The following is a 20,211-nucleotide window of genomic DNA, read 5'->3' on the forward strand; positions in this document are numbered from 1 at the left end:
TCTGAAAAAAGAAAAAAAAAAAGTTAAAAATATAATTGTATGAACAAAGCTAGCGAGCCAAAGTTAACAGAAAGCATCTTCACAAGGCTCTGGAATTCGACAAATACTTGAGACATGTAATTAAAACGATGTCAAATAATAATTACGTAACGATCTTGTGCCATTTGCATCGTGAGTTTGAATTTTTTACTCCTAGATATCAATATTCTACCTTTCACTGATGCAAAGATACATACAAATTTATGTATGTATACGTTTGGATTACATCTGTTATATGCTCTATACGTTAAGTAGAAAAACTAGGTTCAAGGTCAGACGAATATTTATGACTTAGCTAGCGGTTTAAAAATTTTTTTTCAACAATTATTGTCTCTGAAAAATACCTCGGTCTAAATAACTTGACAAAGATTTTCAAGCACCTTGGATGTGATATTGAGCATTGTAGAAAGATGAAGAGAAAACACTTACATTTTTATATATTAACAAAATAATAACAGCATTTATCGACAGTACGAACACTTTTACATTTTTGGCTGAAATGGGTATAATTCTGTGAATGGAAATTCTCTGCATAGCTTTGCAGAAGGAAATTTTCAATTCGAATGTCCAACGTAAGCTACATGCAATATCGATATCCTGTCATGTTACTATAATGTGTGATTTTTTTAAATTTCAGGCACATGTGCATGGTGATGCGAGGAGTTCAAAAAATTAACAGCAAAACAGTAACATCGACCATGCTTGGCGTTTTTCGTAACGATCCCAAGACTCGGGAGGAGTTCCTCAACTTAGTTAATTCAAAATAGAGTCTTCAATAACACCGGATTTGCTTGCAGTTTTCTCACTGAGCGATGTCAACACCTAGTAGATTGAAAACTGAAAAATTTCTGCCTTCTTCTCATACTTTGTACTTTTTTGTAGTTTCATTTTAGAAATTATGTTCACTTGAACCAGTGAAGCTCGCTGGTAAAAGTTCTGTTAGACGCACACGATATGTACAGAAAATCTACTAAAAGCAGACGCAGAATCACATTATCTGTACGTTTCTATCCGTGTCTAACGGAATTTTTAGCAGAGCTGTGAAACGCAGATAGATATTTGTGTATCAGAGTCAAAGTTGAGAAAAAACATGAAATATTTATGTATTGTACAAGAATCGGAAGCGTGGAGAAATCTTATCAAATATAAATTATAGATATTAATGTTACTCAAACATTCAGGCGTCCCGCAAACACAGAGACGTACTTAAATTGCTGACCAGTTGACAACAAGACAATATCTTAGTACTTCGAATGATTTTCTCATTAATCATCCAACCCAAGATGTGAGAATATTACATCATCTTTGAAGAAACTCATGTAGACGCCATTCTGCATTATCGTTCTGTCAATCATTGCAGATAGTATTAAAACGTCATAAAGCAAACCACTCTAAATGCGATTTTTTGCAAAGTATCACAGGGCGCGAGAAACAGAAAAAGAAAATCTGTTATAACGCACTACAGGTCTTGCTCTTCCAATTTTATAGAACAATGACGCGTCGTTGTTATTTAGATATGCATTGAAAATTTATTTTGAGATAAGAAAGTAACATTTAGTAAATTAAATTAAATTGAATTAAACTATAAAGCTAACAAGGTGATATCCGTGGTATGGTTATCGCAAAATTTCACAGCCAGATGTTTGGCGACTTGCCATACCTTTGAACCTAGGTGCTTAGGCAATTGTATTTTGTCACAGGGAAGTACATGTGTGTATTTTAGATGTCTAGAAAGCGCGAGCCATACAAAGGCACTTTACATTCCATCGTTAATCTAAATGCTGAAACTGATATCATTCTACCTCGCTAAAAATATTTATGTGTCGCATCATGAAATGTTTTGAACAAATTTAGCGTGTCGTTTATTACATGTATATATAGTTGACTATATGATTTTTAGTCTAGTATATCTGATGATTCGTGCTTTTGTAATTTATTATGTGATTTTTTTATATATTTTATCAAATTTACAAGACAAATCATGTAATAAATTGCATGTAGAATTCTTTCGTAACGTTTTACGATTTAACGCATGAATATTTTCAGTAGGGCAAACTGCTCGCCGCAATGCAACTTGTTATTTGTAATTTAGTATACCTAATAAGTGAATAAGTGTATATTGCGTTATAGTATAAAGTTTGGTTTCTTCAGAAATGTTAATCGGTACAGAGCATACATGTTAAAATCGTGAACATTTTCCTTATATTTATTGATCATAGGATATATGTTTTCTGCTGTGAAAATTAATACTGTACTTCCAGTTTACATAACTTCGTGCAAAGATTATAATTATGTGATAATTTATAGATGTTTGATAATTGCTGCTAATTGTCGAACCGATTGATTAACATTCAATTTACTGAGAATAATATTATACGGAATAATTTTTACATATTTTGTATTCACTCAATTCTTTTTACAATTTTGAAGTTAAATCTTATTTTTTTGCTCTCAACAACATTGTCTCTCTATAAATTATAATTTAAACACTTTTTTTCTCTACAAAAGTGATCTGATTAGAGTAGACTTTTGTTAATAGTTTCCTTTATTATGTCATTTCATTTCGAACAAATTTTACATCGTGAATATCTGCATGGTTTGCGGTAACTCAGCCAATTACACTGTCCATGCTGATAGTAATGATCGATACAAGTTGTCTCGATTTTATTGTTCCGTCACGACATTAGTAATATTTTATTAAATAAAAATTTTACGATTCATATTTCTTTATATAAACGTTCTGTTATTTATAACTGTCAAATATAATACCAGATGATGAACAGTATTGTTATACGCACGCTAAACTTATATATCAATATAAAAATAATTTTTCTGCATCATTGTGTGAAAAATTTACGCCATTAAATTTTCACAAGATATGAGAAAAACTTACTGTTACATCATTAACAAGTCATGTACAAAAAACGAGTACAGCTTAATCTCCTTTCAAGTACATTCCAATAATTTTTATGGCATCATATATGGTAAATTTGGGATCAAATTATAGAAATTTTAAAAGTTTCAATCCTTTTCTAAATAGCGATATATGGAAAAATTCTGTATTTCAGCATGAAACATAGTAATATTTTGTTATCAAAATATTGTAAAAACTAATTTTCATTCTTGCTCAGTAATAGTAATATTTGGATATAGATTCCCTTATAACTGATGTGAGTGGTTTCATGCTGTTTAATTTAACACCGATATCAAGCAAAGCACACTAAAAAAGAATGATGAGTATAAAGTGCAAATATAAGCCTATCTACGAAACAAAATGAAAATCACATGTTTACAATTGGACGTTAAATTTATGAGAAATTTTTAAAGACTACATACCTATATTATATACTGTTATGCAGGACCAGATTTTACTTGTAAAGAATAATAATAATAGTAATAATGTTTTAAAAAGTTATCTATACACATGATGAAATTTGACATTTATGATATTTTATGATATTATATTATATAAAGTTCAATTTATATTTCAAAAACAAACGTCTCATTTTTATATACAATTGTTAAGTACGTTCCTTCACAATCTTTCGATCCGTACTTTAATCTGTTTATATTTTATATAACAAACAATTGAAAAATTAAGTATGTAATTCCTTATTGTTCTTTATAAAAACAGTTCCATTGCAGTGACGCGTTGCAACAATAATAAGGAAACCGTGTATAGTGATTTTTTATGTACCAGAAAAAGTGTCGCATGACAATATAATTATCAGTCTCCTCTGTTACAGTGATTGGTATCAAAAGGGCCCCATCGTTTAGTTGTCACAGCATTCCACTTTGCTGTACTATTCTCTCTGGTTTCCTAAAAATTAAACAATTAGTGTCGACGAAGTCTTTATACGCGTCTTTATGTTTAGCAGATATATAGGTATAACTACCATCTCTGCTTCGAAAGTAGATATCGCGTGATTCTGGACGCGACCCAGAAGATCTTCTGGGACTTGAAACTCTGTCCCTCTGGCCAGCGGCTAGTTTCCTACATTTTCCACCGACACACACGTTATCCCTGTTACTCGTAGACCCTGTCAACACATACACGAGTATTATAAATGTAAGTATCAAAGAATATTGCGCAATGATTATTATCAATTCTGACAGAACTGCTACAAGTTTTGCTGCGTAATGAGAAAAATAATCGATTATTGCTTTGTTCTCAAGATCATGCTACTGCAATCAGTTCTCCAATCTATTGCACCATAAGTCTCAGGCTGAGGCTTCATGCAGGGTTGGCATAAATTCGCAGCGTCACCATGATGCAGCAAAAGAATCACGCCATTTTTGCAAGACCTCTTGTCGTCTCCGTTGCAGTTTAGTAAATGCTCAGAGTGTTGCTGGGAGCAGATGTTTGTCCCCGGACCATTTCTGATTCTAGTCTTATCAGTTTTTTTGGTTCTTGGCACAGTCTTTGAACCTCTTTGGGCTGGCTGTGGGACGGCATCAAGCCTTTTGGCAGGATTTCTCGGATGGCAGGAAACAACAGTTGGCTCTCTAAAACACCAAAGACAATTGATGAGGCATGGACCAGTTACTGATCGAGTCCACTGATTCAACTAACTGAGAAATAGAACATGGTGGGATATGTGCACAAGGGGTGCAACATGGGATTGGCGGACACCGCAACACCTTGAATCCTTCAATGTTCAGCGACGAGACTCCTCTAAGCAGTGCGCACTGGACGCTGTTCTCATACTCCATCCGTTCTTCAAGGAGCCGTTCGTTTTCCTCGCGAAGTTGAGCCAACTCTTCTTCCAGCTAGAAAAGCAACAGTTAGTCATGCTCTCAATATCGCTCGTCGTTATACCTCAGCTTCTCTATCAGCTTTTTCTTTTTCTCCATCCTCGACAAATTGGGATGCTGTATCGACTAAGGTAATGGGAGTTCTGGTTTCCAAAATATTTCCATCAACCATTGAGTTATCATTCCCAGGATCTGATTGCGCTGTTGTGGTAGTTTTTTCTTGCTCCGCCACCTGTGGCGACAAGGAGTGCGTTTTTCACAATGGATTTATTAAGATCTTATTTTTCATAAGATTATTACTGGATTCGCTGGCGCTTTCCCAGTTACTTCGAGTTCCTTCTCTTGTGCGGCAAGTGATGCCTCCGCTTCTGCTAACTTTTTTCGCAATACGACAAGTTCGAGCTCCTTTTCTGTTAGGTCGGACACTCCAGCGATAGAATCTTTTCTAAGTAATTCGAGATCGGCGCTAGCAGCACAGATACGATTTTCGACAACGCTTACCCAGTGTTGAACTCTCCCCATTATATCCATGAACATCAATTTTAAATCTTGTTCAAAATTCTCTCCCAAATTTGTCAGCGCCTTTCCAGCTTCGTTTAAATTTTTCATTGTATAGTCAATCATTTCGTCCGCCTTTTTTTGCCTGCACAGAAATAGACGTTACATTCAACTTGATGCTTTATTCTATCAATTTACCCAGGCGATCCGCTCGATTGTGGAGCACAGAAGCACATCGTTCCATTACCCACACCCATCTTGTTTGAAGAGACGTCTTTACCCCGAAAAGTACCAGCGCTCAAATACGCTGTATTTAACTCGCTGTCAATTTCGGCTCTAAGACTGTTCAAGGTACTTGCGGTGTTTGCTTGATCATCCTGGCTACTCAGGTCATTGTAATCGGTAATATTTTTATCTTTACAAGGGATTGAACTGTTTTCTGGAACCTCGTTTAGAGATTTACGCGTACTCGAGTGTATCTGATCATCCGCTCCCTGAGTCATTCGCTTTTGAGTATTATTCGCCACCCGAATCGGCGGCTTTTTTTTAGTGGCCATAGTTTCTGTGATCATTCACTTGTGATAAGTTTAGTTGCTCTGTACCAATGAATTCGAGCACAACATTATTTGTCACAATATTAATAGTAGATACCTGATATTTTATTGTTGATAAAAGTGAACAAATCGCGTTTTGGTGGTTCAGTCAGATCAGACATAATATTTTCGTTGAGTCAATTATCGAAAGCATTTTTATTTACTTCTCGGATTAAATATTAGCGTAGCGAAAATTTCGTGCGTATACATGGCAAAAAATAATCACAGCGCATTTCCGTACATCACGGTTATACCTGAAAATTTCCTACAAGTAATTTTGCCTCATTGCATATCGTAATTGCTAAATGCTGTTTCCGTTTATTATTTGTTAATTACTGCTTCGTTGTTTTTTCGTTTTAGTCTGATCTCTAGTGCTTTGTTCTAAATATATTCAGGGAACTTGATTTTTAGACAGTAGAATAGTTTACTTTGCAGTCGTCTTCCAAATAGAAAATGTGACTATTAATTTTTCGATTTCGGATTTATTAAATTCATAATAGTTTACACATTCTACAAACATGTCGTTAAGTTGACGCGATTCATTAATATTTTTGTTTTTTGTATAAAAACTAGTATATTATAATATAAAATTCTTCTCTTCATGAATATCGGTTCTATATTTTCAAACTAATTTTCATCACGCATTCGAGAATGAAATAATACATACAGGTTTGCAAGTTTTCAAGCTTTATTAGATGCAAACATAAACGACCATTATTTACAGCTTGAAAGTATTGAAATTGAGGTCTCTTTACGGCCAGAAAAATCGTCTGTAGCGATGCGAGCGTGCAAGAGCACACTTGCTTGTATACTTAAATGCACATCTTTACGTCGATTAGCAAGTTTAACAAACCTGTTACGGAATTCACAAGCGCTTAACATCAATAAACAGATACGACTCTTCGCCGACGATTTGTACCGATGAAAACTACGAGACAGCTGGTAATATTTGTTACAGAATTTGCAGTATGGTTGCTGTTCGTAATTAGAACGTGAATATGGATCCAGTGATTGGGTTGCTCTTGGCTGATTCAAAATCGTTACAGTCTTTTGGATCCCAAGGCAGCGGTCAACCGTATCACTAGCTTATGAAGAAGAAACATAGTTTCGGTTATAGTTTGACGTGATTTAAGCCACATTTATACTCTATTACGCAGCCTTCTTGGCCGGTGGTCTAAACACTCCGACTACTACAGCGTGATCTCTTTCGTAGGGTTCTAGTGTGATTTGTTCTTGCGGTTTTAGTTTGTCTGCAACTAATTTCTTCACTTCTGCTGCGAATACTGCCTCTGGTTGCGCTGTGGAATCGATGCAGCTTGCCTGATGTGAGGACAAGAATATGATTATTAAACTGTCAGCAATTGGAGGATCAAATATGTAATACATATTATATGTCATACTGGTTATTTATTTTATTTTGTTTATTTTACCTTGATGGAGATAACGAAGTGGCCACCATTTTTGAGGAAATATTGAGCATTGAGAGCAACAATTCGCGCCTGATCAGGTTGCGCAACGTCTGCGAAGATTGTATCCACCATACCAACTAACATTCTGTATTTGTGCGGGTGCCGAGCATCCTCGATTATTGGAATGATGTTGGTCCGTTTCTTTGCCACGTTTATCAGATCTCTACCTGATCTGTGCGAGAATTCTACAGCATACACGAGTCCTTCCTAAATGCAAAACAGTAAACATTGTTAATAAATCAGGGAAGTATGTTATCGGAGCAAGCAGCTAAGAGAGTACGTGAATTTTGAGAATTAATATCTCAACAACTAATTATTTAATTCGAATGAGGTTTGTTTCATTTAAAAGTATGTAGATAGTGCTAAATTAATTTTTTTTTTCTAATTAGAAGGAATTATTAGAAAGCATTGTTGTTGTCAATAGTGTCAATAGTTTTGCTCGTTGAGATGTTTTACAGTATTCATATCTCAACAACTGCTTAACCAATTTACTCCAAATTTGGAGACAGTATTCTTAGATAATTTGTTTTCTTTTCCATGATCCTATTTTTTCAAGTTGTCACTTTTCTTTGATAATTACAAAACAAGATAGTAAATTTTAGACCAAAAATCAATCTTCAACTTCAAATATTGCCATTTTGTTGGAAGAAAAACTTCATACATGGCAAAGCGGATCAACTATCCAAGAATACTGTCTCAAGTAAATCACAAAACATGAGCAAAATGAATAACGAAAATTGACGCTATTGCCAATGACAATACTATTAATTTATTGTAATAAACAATATGTAATTCAAGCTTGATAGACATAATTTTCAATATACCAAATCCTAATGAAAGCTCATTCAAAGACTATTGTACACTTGCCTGTTGTTCAATAGAAGTATTATACTTTATAGAATATCAGATAGGCAAGTTTATATTTCTATTGCATGACTTCGACACCAAGTAAGTGAATATGAACAAACTTGGCTCTAATGTATGCGTGTTGCAGGTCACAGATTAAAATTATTTTCGATTCATTATTTACCGGTCCAACGACATCTGCCACATGTGACACCGTCGTTCCAGATGCAGCTCCTAGGTACAAAACCTTGCTGCCTGGTGGCATGTGAATTTGATCAACTCCTCCAAGAATTGCAGCAGCCAATTTGGATCTGAACGGATTCCACACTCTGTATTCAACTTTTTCTGAATTGTCAGCCTGAAATCAAGCATACTTTTTCATGATTCTTCATCTATTTAAAACCGAATACTGAGATACGAAACATAATTCAAAAGTAGAAAAGTTTTACTCAAGGTTCATCGAATTAATCTAAACAGTTTACAAGAACACCGCTTAAAATTGGAAGATAGAAACTCGATTATCTGCACCAACCATTTTCAATAGGAATTTGGTATCCTACAGATATTAATAATTTGTGCAATATTTTTTCTTGCATAACTTCGACACCAAGTAAGCAACTATCAACTTATCTGGCTCTAATGTATGCATTCTATTATACATCTAAAAACTTCTGCAAGAGTTTTCCAATTTTTCTTTGCTGTGCAGTTACGAAAAAAAAACCACATCAGATGTACACATTTGAATTTAAATCTGGACAAATTCAGATCAACGATATAATATTTGTACGTATTGTATTGCATTTTACTGAGGTTCTAAAACAGTTCTCACCTCAACACTAATTCTTTTTTCACCGTAAACCTCCGAACCTGGAATAAGGTTCAATGTGACTAATGCGTCTTCTTTTCCTCTGGCTATGAAGACTCCTTCGTGACGATGTGGCTCAATCACCACAGTTTTCCCGCCCTTGAAGCCACCACCCCCGCGGCCTCGGCCACCTCCCCGACCACCCCCTCGTCCTCTCGGGGTTCCGCCACCTCCTCGACCACCAAAACCTCCGCCACCTCTGCCTCGACCACCTCCTCGATCACCGAAGCCTCCTCGTCCTCCGCCACCTCCTCGTCCCCCTCGAAAACCACCGCCTCCTCGGCCACCCCGGAATCCGCCACCTCCACCGCCTCCACCGCCTGGAGAAAATCCTGGAAGTACGTGAAAGCTTAGAAAAGGTTTAAGAGTTCTTGATCACTTTTGTTCTCAGGAACTTTGCTGATAAATAACTGATTGAAGTGGGAGGGGGACGGAAGTAAAGTGATGAAAAAAATGTCACAACATCAGTTGTGGAAAATTAACGTGTTTTCCAACGCGGTTAAAGGATACCCCCAGGACGCGTGCGAGATGCCGCGAGACGAGGTGCTTCGCATCTTCGTAATTATGTGCGTTTAGAGGAAAACTTGAATGTGAAAAAATGGATGATGGGGCTATCGCTTACCTGGCTTACCCATATTGTTTTACAGTATGTAGAATCAAAAGCACGATCCTTACTGTGCTCGGTATTGCGTGTACTTTGGGTTATTTTAGGCACACGCCGTACACGTGAACCAAAACGTTTGCTGGCGCGGAAACCGGGTTCTCCCCTATCGACTCTCGAATATCGATTTTCGAATAACGACTATCGAGGCTCGGAAGCGTCAAAGATCGAACAACTTCATGCGTGGTTTCCGGATTTCGAAAGTAGTGGATAGAAAACCTGTTCATTGATGAGTGTGAACGGATGACGAAAGAATTAAAAGATTGGCTACCCTTGAGCAAATTTACGTGACCAGGACTCTACTGGTAAATAAGTCTGGGGACCTAAGATGCCGTGTTAGCGGTCCAGGAGCTTCTTTATCGGCGGAGCCGTTTAACACGCAACTTAATGAGACACACAATACTTCATTAGGGTAACCGTCGTAAACAATCTTTAACCAACGATCTGTTTCAAAAACAAACAATATCAGGTCAGATTGGTCATCACAAATTGAATCACATGGTCTCATATTTCTGTAACCTGAATCTTATTCCTTCTGTTCAATTATTCTTTCTAATCTACGTAAGTAACGGTTGTGAGTGATGGTAAATTCTTTATGAAAACTGCGGAAGATTTTACGCATCACAAGTTTGGCACGACTCACTGAGAATTATTTTAAACAGTCACATTTATATGCGACTTATTAGTAATGGGTGAAAAGTAATAACTAGTGGCGGCAAAATGTGAAAAATAGAGGAGGTGGTTTAAGATATTTAAATCTAGGTTTGCCGGGTCTCGGATAAAGGTTTAAGAAGTAATTCTTCTACCTTACATTTACCGACTGGTCTTATAGGATTCCAATGTAAAATCGAATCAATGTAGCAGAATACTGCGATTTTCTTCCCTGCCCGTCAGTACCGCTTATTGTAAGTTCTTATTCTTACGCTAAAGTCCATGAGGCTAGCAGTCTTGATAAATCTTCAGTCAACGGTCCTCAAAGGTTTGAAAATTGTTTAAAAAGCAGTACGGACGCGCCTTATTTTAGGCATTTTGTAAAGCACATAATCAACGCGGGCTGCAGGTGTTGTTTCTAAAATAATATGGCGGCAATTACCGCAGTTGTCAAATAATTTTGTGTGGTACGCTTTGGTTTAGAATGTCGTTATTTCCAGCGTATTCGAGTAATTCCAATAACGAGGCAAAGTCCTTGGATGAGGCTCAGAAAAGTTCAGGTAAATATTTCTCAATTTATCCTGTGTCATACCTAGATTGTGCGAACGATCTTATCTAACCTAACATAACCTATCACAACAAAACATGACCGCGAACCACTCTCCCTAGCATGAATGTTGTAAACGATTATTTGATTAAACTTGATCTTAAACAATGGTTTGTTGTATGCCAGAAGCCCAAGAATTGTGGTAGCATCTTTTCGGCAATTCTTTGGTAGTATTTTTTTCGGCAATCTTGGCATGGTAAAAAGGATAAGTCAGCTTTTTACATCAACTTTAAAAGTCAAATAGGTTTGAAAATTTTATGATCATTGAGTTTTATTTCCTATTGTTGTTTTGATGCAACTCGTAACACATTTATTACCTAACATGGATCTAATCCTAAAACTCCATGAAATTAATGTTAGAATTCGAGAGGTTCAGCCAACTCAAAATTTTTTAAAGGATAAATATTTTTTTGGCTCAAAATATTGAAAGTATTTCAAACTAGATTCGAAGGGAATATTCCTGAATTTGAGAGAGTTGAAGAGTCTTGCACTAAACTAAGCACGTTGCTTTACCGACAAAATTCACATCGTTGATTTAAAAATGCTGGCTGCCTTGTAATTGATGTTATAGATGAAACTTCCTTATTATTCTTACAACAAAATGGTACGAGAGCAAAATAAATTCTGTTTCTATCGAACATGCAAAAAGTCGGGACATTATATCTGAAAAAAATACGGCTTTCTCTACCTATTCAGCTTGGGTTGATTAATTCTTTTCTTGAGTATTACTTTTTGCCACGAGATTGGTGAAAATCCATTCAGAAGCTATTTGATTTTGAATTTGCAGATGAAGTATCGAATTTGTGGCTGGAAAATTCCAGCTTTGTGGCACCTGTGGTTCAAACTCCCGTGATCGATCTTTGGTCAGATTCATCTTCTGATGAGTCAGTGAAAATAATATTTAACGACAGCGCACCTTCACCAAAATCAGAGGTAATACCTATAGATTTGGATGGGAGTATCAGCAGCGATTATAACAGAAGTTCCACATCGAGACGCGAGAGGAAGCACAAGAAGCGAAAGAAAAAAACTCGCGACAGAAGTAGTCACAGGCAGAAGGAGAAGTACGCAAAGATACTTGAGAATGTGTATTTTGAGGACACGGCACGAGACAAGAGAAATTTAACGGTATCTACGCTTGGTGGCTCAGACAGACCCAGCTATACTTTGTACTCTGCTCATCTTGGGTTTAGACCATTTAAGAAATTGCTAAAACAAACACCGCGAAGGTATCACGCCGTCAATATAGATTCTGTGCGCAAAGGTGAGAAACAAGATACTAGAATTAAGAGGAGCCAAACTAGCGATGAAAGCAAGCAGCTGCAAAATGAGATGGAGGATTTTAACTGGGGTGTTAACATGGAAGAAGAGCAGACGAAAAAAACAAAAGAATTTAACGAAGGGTTGGCAGAAAACCCTGACGATGTTGAATTGTGGATGAAATACATCAACTTCCAGGTATTCGATGTTGAAAATTTATATCCGGTCTTGAGATCTCTGGGCGATACGATTAATTCCAAATTATAATTAATTTCTCATTTTAGGATGTAATTTCCCGATTCCAAAAGGATCGCGGGATCACGGATGTTAGGAACACGATAACTTGCCAGCGTAAACTGGCGATAGCGAATAAAGCTTTTGAGAAAAATCCAAGTTCTACAGAACTCTTGAAGCTCAAGTTAAGCCTCACTGCTCAGTTGTTACCTGCTGATCAATTTTCAAGTGAAGTCGAGGCCCTCGTCAATAAGGATTCGGGGAACATTGTACTGTGGCGTGCTTTAATTATGGCCACTCAAGCTTCTGTAGCCATTTGCACAGTTCCTAAAGTCTTGGACTTGTACTCTAGATGCCTTTCGAGTCTACGCCAACGGCTTAGGACCAGTCCACGATTATACGATCAACAGATCCTTGGTGAGACATGAAATAATAATGTTGCATAATGCGACATCCAACAGGAGACAATCGGTGCATCTATAATGTCGATTCAATTTTTATATTCGTCTATTAATCGGTTGCTAATTCCATTCCTAATATTTTGCAACATGAATCATTTTTGCTTATTGGATATACAATTTTCAATGTTAATTAGAAATGCTGTATCGCTGCCTGACGTTTCTGAGGCAGGCAGGACTTTGGGAACAGATGTGGGAAACGTTGAGACTCAATTTAACTCTGAATTTGAATTTGAGTAAGGACAACTTTAGATTCCGAGGGTTTATTGACGAGCGAAAATTAAGTAAGTCAATAATTATCTATCAGCAAATATCTTTCGGTAGCAGTTTTTACCGCGCATGAGAGAAGCAAAAAAAGAGAAAATAAAATAAAAAATCCAGGTGTGAGGATTGCATTGTATCGGCGGTAGGAACTAATGAACTACCAGAAAATGGAAGACTGTGAAGTGCAAGTGAGTGATAAGAAAACTGCAAAAAGATAAGAGAGTATACGTTTTCATCCATTCCTAGAGCTGCTTATAAATGCTCAGATATGCGTGCGATTTCAAATCTAGAATCATTATTGATCTTTATTTGTAATTCTGGAAGTTGAACAGTTTCTACCGTAAATAATATAGAACCAATTTTGTCTGAAAATTAGATGATACAGACACAGTTCTACCCAAGCCGATAACTCTCCTAACTGCAAATTATTAATTTCCAGTTGGAATGGAAGAGGTAATATTAACATCGAGACTTCCATTGAACCAATTATGGTTGAGGGTAGAGTCTCTCCGAGAGAGTTGTCACTGGATTAGCGTAAGCAGCGACCAATTAGAAGTACTTGGAGATTCGCGGCGCTTTGTACTACCGGAAGATGTGACTGATTTTGTACAGCCAATAATGTCACGTGACTCCAGCCTGAAACTTGCCGTTTACTCTATACTTTCACTGAAAGTGCCTTTGCTTCCAATGCAGGATTTTATTGCCCATGTAAGTTGCGCTGCCTCTTAAATGGTTGACGAATAATCATCTAGAATAAATTTTCAGGATTTAGGGTTAACACAGATAGAATGGGATGCTGATTCGATCGAAATGTTGCTGCCGTTGGTTCATCCTTTTGTTGGAATCTTGGCTGGATCTGAAGAGAAGAAGAAAGTAATGGAGAGAATACTTGAGGATCAGTTAACATCGGGACCGCAATACCTGAAATATCATCCTGCGCAAGAACCGTATCTGGATTTTGTCAGAGACACGTTCTGGGCGATTGCAGAAAGTTTCTCAGCAACGCAGTACGAGCGTACAAGTATTTATGTTTGGTGGTTGCGATTCGAGAGATTGTTAGCTTCGCTTAATAAGAATGATAAAGATGATCACAGAAAGAAGAAGCTCAAGAGTATGGTGAAAGATTTTCTCAAACGAGATGGGAACAGAAACAATCTTCACTTTTACCGGGAATACGCACTAATTGAAAAAGAAATTGGCCGCTTTGACAGCTGCGTTAACATTTTGGAAACCACTATTGGAATGCAAACTAATTTTCTTGCAAACCTCTCTACTCGACAGGAGAAGACTGTGTTGTGCAGCGTATTCAGAGCTCTTTTCGAAACTCTTCTCGACCCCAAAACTTATCAGGAAAATCACAGAGGCCGCATACTTACAGCTGTTGCTCGAATGGTCTCCGGACCAGATGAAAATCGTTTAGAACAAGCGGAGGAATTCTTGGAGACTAGCGTCGATGAATTTCTACGGCAACCTGTGTCTGATTTGATTGAAAAAACGTATTTTCTCCCAAACTTCGAATGCGACTTGATCACTTGTTACGCGTACTTTCTCTATGTGAAAAATTCGACCATCTCGGAGCCAATTGGTGTATTGGAAAAATGTTTGAAACATTCAAAAGAAAATAAATATTTGCAGGTGAGTACAACGATTTATTGCTATTTAACGCTGGTGCGACTAAAATAGTGAGGTCAACGTAAATGTTTGTTTTCAGGAATGCTTATATGAAAGTACGGTTGCACTTTGGCATTTGGATTCCAAACGTTCGAAGTTGCACGGAATTTCGAAGGAAACACTTGATCAAGCTTTGGATTTGTACCCCATGAACTGCTACTTACTTTCTGTAGGAATGGAAATCGAAGTGAGTGATTACTGTCAAATATTGATTGCAGAAACTTCTCTGAGAACATGATTAATTCATTCATTGTCATGATATACTTTGTACGAGTGAGGAAAACACGGCAAACTGATTTCTACATGTTTACAAGAAAATAAACGCGATGGGATTACATTTAGAGTGATGTACAATTTATGTGAAAAATACGAGTGAAATAGAATTTTGACTTAAATTAAATTATGATGAAAAATCTACTATCGCTTGAATGACATTAAGATAGTTTAGTAGATATTCTAACGGCACAAAGAAGTAGAAACAAGTTCGATTCGTTTTTTTACTAACACTGTTCGGTATATACGTCGTATTTATGCAGTGACATATTTGAGCATGAAAGAAACCATACTATATTTGTAACGCAATCTGCTAAACTTTTATTTCAATGCTTTATTCACAGAGCGAATCACCTTGCTGGAAGGTGAGCCATCATCGAACTGGATCCTTTCAGGCAATGGCTTCATGTCTTGCTATTCACATTCGGATCGAGCGTCTAGAGAGCCTAGGGCTTCAAGATGCTGCAGTCGCTGCGACTAACAAGCTCTTGTCGATTCATCGTAGACTAGCCAAGTGGGTGTTCGTTGTTCTTGTTCTTTTACTCTGGAATTCGATTTCTGTTATTATACTCAACGTAATTCGTAAAATTCTATCAATTCACAGAGATCCAGGCTCGCAGAGATGCCCGTTAATATGGAGACTTTACATGCTATTCTTGCGTGAACGTAATCTGTGCGAGGGCAGAGGCGAGGAAGTGTATCACGAGAGTGTAGCTGAGTGTCCATGGGCCAGAGGCATTTATACTGATGCTGCTCAAGTAGCACCCCAACTTCTTACCGAAATTCAAGACTTGATTCGCGAAAAAGAGCTAAGAATGCACGTTACTCCCGAGGAGTTGGACATTCTGCGTGGCTAAACCTGGTTTTCCATTTATTATTGTTCCCCTACGAACTATGTAATATATGTATGTACGTATGTAAAGATATCCATTATAAATATATTTATATTTATTAAATTTGTAATGATGAAATATGTGTGCTTGAAGGATGAAAGAGCTTATAACCATGTATTGCAAGGTATTGGAATTCTAACTTCGTCGTAGGTATATATTAATCGTGGATCGTATGGTCTAGCTATTTGTGAAAACGTTTTGTACTGACAATAAGACAATAATCAATTCATCTGATTGGCTGTAAAACTTAGAATAAAAACAATATGATTAACTGTACCATCTTATAGTCGTTTTGCGAGAATTGCACCAACATTGATGTCAGGAAAACTTTATTCAAGCTGTCGGACTTCAAATTTATTCCATCGAGTTGGTAGGTCCACGGTAAAATACGATTAAAATACGACTCCGTTAGCTTGAATTTGCATTGATTGGTTTCATTCTGCGTGTGAGTTTCTATCATAGGTCGCTCTATTGATTAGCGAGCGAAGCTGAATTTTTTTATGTGCTTTATGTGTTTCTCACAGTCTAAGTAGTCTTAAAAGGGTTGAGCAAATCGGTTACGATCGGGGCACTGAAAATTTGATGCCCAGAAAAATGAAGTTGGCTACTTCGATTTCTTGCTGTAAATTTTCGCTACTTTGGAAAATGCTCGAACTGATTTATGTACTTTTGCGAAAGAAATCGATTAAGCGCAGTCCCGATACGCTACCAGCAACGGATCTAAAGTTACAGTCAAGAAACGAGAATATTCCTTTATATTTCTGCTGCTGGTCCCACGCTCTTTTCGCTGCGTTTTCTGAGTTCCTGGGGGTCCCGTTAGTCAGTAAAGGGTCATACAAATCAAATCTGAGAGCAAAAATTTTCGGTCGACAAATTAAGAAAAAGTAAGGCTAACCCCTTTCCATTTTTGGGGAAATTTTCGCGATTTTCAGGAGTGCTGGAATAAATTCACTGTGGCACTATTCCGACGTAATTTTGCGAGAGAAATCGATTGGGCGCAGTCCCAATACGCTGCGATTATTGTATAAAAAGTTACAGCCAGAAAACGAGAACCTGAGTTTTCGACAATTTTCAGCAGGTGCTTTTTCCTTCGCCATTTCTCTCCTGTTGATCCCACGCTCTTTTCGCTGCGTTTTCTGAGTTCCGGAGGGTCCAATCAGTCAGAATAGGGTCATGCAAATCGAATCGGAGACCCAAAATTTTTGGTCGAAAAATGAAAAAAAAGTAAGGCTAACCCCTTTGCATTTTTTGCGAAAATTTTCGCGATTTCCAAAAGTGCTGGAATAAATTCATTGTGGCACTATTCCGACGTAATTTCGCGATAGAAATCAATTGGGCGCAGTCCCAATACGCTGCGATTATTGTATGAAAAGTTACAGCCAGAAAACGAGAACCTGTGTTTTCGACAATTTTCAGCAGGTGCTTTTTCCTTCGCCATTTCTCTCCTGTTGATCCGGCGCTCTTTTCGCTGCGTTTTCTGAGTTCCGGAGGGTCCAATTAGTCAGAAGAAGGTCATGCAAATCGAATCGGAGACCCAAAATTTTTGGTCGAAAAATGAAGAAAAAGTAACCCCTCTGCATTTTTTGCGAAAATTTTCACGATTTGCAAAAGTGCTGGAATAAATTCATTGTGGCACTATTCCGACGTAATTTTGCGAGAGAAATCGATTGGGCGCAGTCCCAATACGCTGCGTATTATTGTATGAAAAGTTACAGCCAGAAAACGAGAACCTGAGTTTTCGACAATTTTCAGCAGGTGCTTTTTCCTTCGCCGTTTCTCTCCTGTTGATCCCACGCTCTCTTCGCTGCGTTTTCTGAGTTCCGGAGGGTCCAATTAGTCAGAAAAACGTCATGCAAATCGAATCGGAGACCCAAAATTTTTGGTCGAAAAATGAAGAAAAAGTAAGGCTAACCCCTTTGCATTTTTTGCGAAAATTTTCGCGATTTTCAAAAGTGCTGGAATAAATTCATTGTGGCACTATTCCGACGTAATTTTGCGAGAGAAATCGATTGGGCGCAGTCCCAAAACGCTGCGATTATTGTATGAAAAGTTACAGCCAGAAAACGAGAACCTGAGTTTTCGACATTCTTCAGCAGGTGCATTTTCCTTCGCCGTTTCTCTCCTGTTGATCCCACGCTCTCTTCGCTGCGTTTTCTGAGTTCCGGAGGGTCCAATTAGTCAGAAAAACGTCATGCAAATCGAATCGGAGACCCAAAATTTTTGGTCGAAAAATGAAGAAAAAGTAAGGCTAACCCCTTTGCATTTTTTGCGAAAATTTTCGCGATTTGCAAAAGTGCTGGAATAAATTCATTGTGGCACTATTCCGACGTAATTTTGCGAGAGAAATCGATTGGGCGCAGTCCCAATACGCTGCGATTATTGTATGAAAAGTTACAGCCCGAAAACGAGAACCTGTGTTTTCGACATTTTTCAGCAGGTGCATTTTCCTTCGCCATTTCTCTCCTGTTGATCCCACGCTCTCTTTGCTGCGTTTTTTGAGTTCCGGAGGGTCCAATTAGTCAGAAAAACGTCATGCAAATCGAATCTGAGACCCAAAATTTTTGGTCGAAAAATGAAGAAAAAGTAAGGCTAACCCCTTTGCATTTTTTGCGAAAATTTTCGCGATTTTCAGGCCTGCTGGAATAAATTCATTGTGGCACTATTCCGACGTAATTTCGCGAGAAAAATCGTTTGGGCGCGGTCCCAAAACGCTGCGATTATTGTATGAAAAGTTACAGCCAGAAAACGAGAACCTGAGTTTTCGACATTCTTCAGCAGGTGCATTTTCCTTCGCCGTTTCTCTCCTGTTGATCCCACGCTCTTTTCGCTGCGTTTTCTGAGTTCCGGAGGGTCCAATTAGTCAGAATTAGGTCATGCAAATCGAATCAAAAACCCTAAATTTTTGGTCGAAAAATGAAAAAAAAGTAAGGCTAACCCCTTTGCATTTTTTGCGAAAATTTTCGCGATTTGCAAAAGTGCTGGAATAAATTCATTGTGGCACTATTCCGACGTAATTTTGCGAGAGAAATCGATTGGGCGCAGTCCCAATACGCTGCGATTATTGTATAAAAAGTTACAGCCAGAAAACGAGAACCTGTGTTTTCGACATTTTTCAGCAGGTGCTTTTTCCTTCGCCATTTCTCTCCTGTTGATCCCACGCTCTTTTCGCTGCGTTTTCTGAGTTCCAGAGGGTCCAATTAGTCAGAATTAGGTCATGCAAATCGAATCGGAGACGCAAAATTTTTGGTCGAAAAATGAAGAAAAAGTAAGGCTAACCCCTTTGCATTTCTTGCGAAAATTTTCGCGATTTTCAGGCCTGCTGGAATAAATTCATTGTGGCACTATTCCGACGTAATTTTGCGAGAGAAATCGATTGGGCGCAGTCCCAAAACGCTGCGATTATTGTATGAAAAGTTACAGCCAGAAAACGAGAACCTGAGTTTTCGACATTCTTCAGCAGGTGCATTTTCCTTCGCCGTTTCTCTCCTGTTGATCCCACGCTCTCTTCGCTGCGTTTTCTGAGTTCCGGAGGGTCCAATTAGTCAGAAAAACGTCATGCAAATCGAATCGGAGACCCAAAATTTTTGGTCGAAAAATGAAGAAAAAGTAAGGCTAACCCCTTTGCATTTTTTGCGAAAATTTTCGCGATTCTCAGGCCTGCTGGAATAAATTCATTGTGGCACTATTCCGACGTAATTTTGCGAGAGAAATCGATTGGGCGCAGTCCCAAAACGCTGCGATTATTGTATGAAAAGTTACAGCCAGAAAACGAGAACCTGAGTTTTCGACATTCTTCAGCAGGTGCATTTTCCTTCGCCGTTTCTCTCCTGTTGATCCCACGCTCTCTTCGCTGCGTATTCTGAGTTCCGGAGGGTCCAATTAGTCAGAAAAACGTCATGCAAATCGAATCGGAGACCCAAAATTTTTGGTCGAAAAATGAAGAAAAAGTAAGGCTAACCCCTTTGCATTTTTTGCGAAAATTTTCGCGATTTTCAGGCCTGCTGGAATGAATTCATTGTGGCACTATTCCGACGTAATTTCGCGAGAGAAATCGATTGGGCGCAGTCCCAATACGCTGCGTATTATTGTATGAAAAGTTACAGCCAGAAAACGAGAACCTGAGTTTTCGACAATTTTCAGCAGGTGCTTTTTCCTTCGCCGTTTCTCTCCTGTT

The 20,211-nt window shown here is 37.9% G+C and overlaps 3 protein-coding genes and 2 long non-coding RNA genes across 8 annotated transcripts in view; 3 read left to right on the top strand and 2 right to left on the bottom strand.

The window, feature by feature from the left end:
* LOC124222817 (GTP cyclohydrolase punch) overlaps nucleotides 1-2,759 on the top strand; it is a 22,025-nt gene extending 19,266 nt beyond the window's left edge. For all 3 annotated transcript variants that reach the window (XM_046634177.2, XM_046634179.2, XM_046634178.2), the window contains one exon: nucleotides 677-2,759. In XM_046634177.2, coding sequence (XP_046490133.1) covers nucleotides 677-806 — 130 coding nt within the window. In that variant the 3' untranslated portion in view covers nucleotides 807-2,759. The remainder of the gene's footprint in view (nucleotides 1-676) is intronic.
* LOC138191217 (uncharacterized) lies at nucleotides 763-4,586 on the bottom strand. The gene is made up of 2 exons (XR_011177573.1): nucleotides 3,936-4,586; nucleotides 763-3,859 (listed from the first exon to the last, which is right to left on the bottom strand). It is a non-coding gene; the product is annotated as an uncharacterized lncRNA (long non-coding RNA).
* On the top strand, nucleotides 3,966-8,478 carry LOC138191216 (uncharacterized). Its single transcript, XR_011177572.1, has 4 exons — nucleotides 3,966-4,108; nucleotides 4,216-4,925; nucleotides 5,495-7,685; nucleotides 8,349-8,478. It is a non-coding gene; the product is annotated as an uncharacterized lncRNA (long non-coding RNA).
* Nucleotides 6,552-9,843, bottom strand: Fib (rRNA 2'-O-methyltransferase fibrillarin). 2 transcript variants are annotated; one of them, XM_046634174.2, is made up of 5 exons: nucleotides 9,688-9,843; nucleotides 9,030-9,397; nucleotides 8,385-8,558; nucleotides 7,316-7,561; nucleotides 6,552-7,205 (listed from the first exon to the last, which is right to left on the bottom strand). In XM_046634174.2, exons 1-5 carry the CDS (start codon nucleotides 9,698-9,700, stop codon nucleotides 7,035-7,037), a joined length of 972 nt encoding a protein of 323 aa, XP_046490130.1. In that variant the 5' UTR covers nucleotides 9,701-9,843; the 3' UTR covers nucleotides 6,552-7,034. The 2 variants fall into 2 exon arrangements, with proteins under 2 accessions (XP_046490130.1, XP_046490131.1); XM_046634175.2 differs by having other exon boundaries at nucleotides 9,697-9,837.
* A 972-nt stretch (nucleotides 9,844-10,815) lies between these two features.
* On the top strand, nucleotides 10,816-16,271 carry LOC124223150 (nuclear exosome regulator NRDE2). Its single transcript, XM_046634882.2, has 9 exons — nucleotides 10,816-10,937; nucleotides 11,772-12,442; nucleotides 12,529-12,895; nucleotides 13,074-13,220; nucleotides 13,640-13,908; nucleotides 13,966-14,835; nucleotides 14,912-15,058; nucleotides 15,489-15,658; nucleotides 15,749-16,271. Exons 1-9 carry the CDS (start codon nucleotides 10,862-10,864, stop codon nucleotides 15,999-16,001), a joined length of 2,970 nt encoding a protein of 989 aa, XP_046490838.1. The 5' UTR covers nucleotides 10,816-10,861; the 3' UTR covers nucleotides 16,002-16,271.
* The last annotated feature ends 3,940 nt before the right edge of the window (nucleotides 16,272-20,211 follow it).

This window comes from Neodiprion pinetum, chromosome 7 (genome assembly GCF_021155775.2).
Source record: "Neodiprion pinetum isolate iyNeoPine1 chromosome 7, iyNeoPine1.2, whole genome shotgun sequence".
In the NCBI taxonomy this organism is placed as follows: Eukaryota; Metazoa; Arthropoda; class Insecta; order Hymenoptera; family Diprionidae; genus Neodiprion; species Neodiprion pinetum.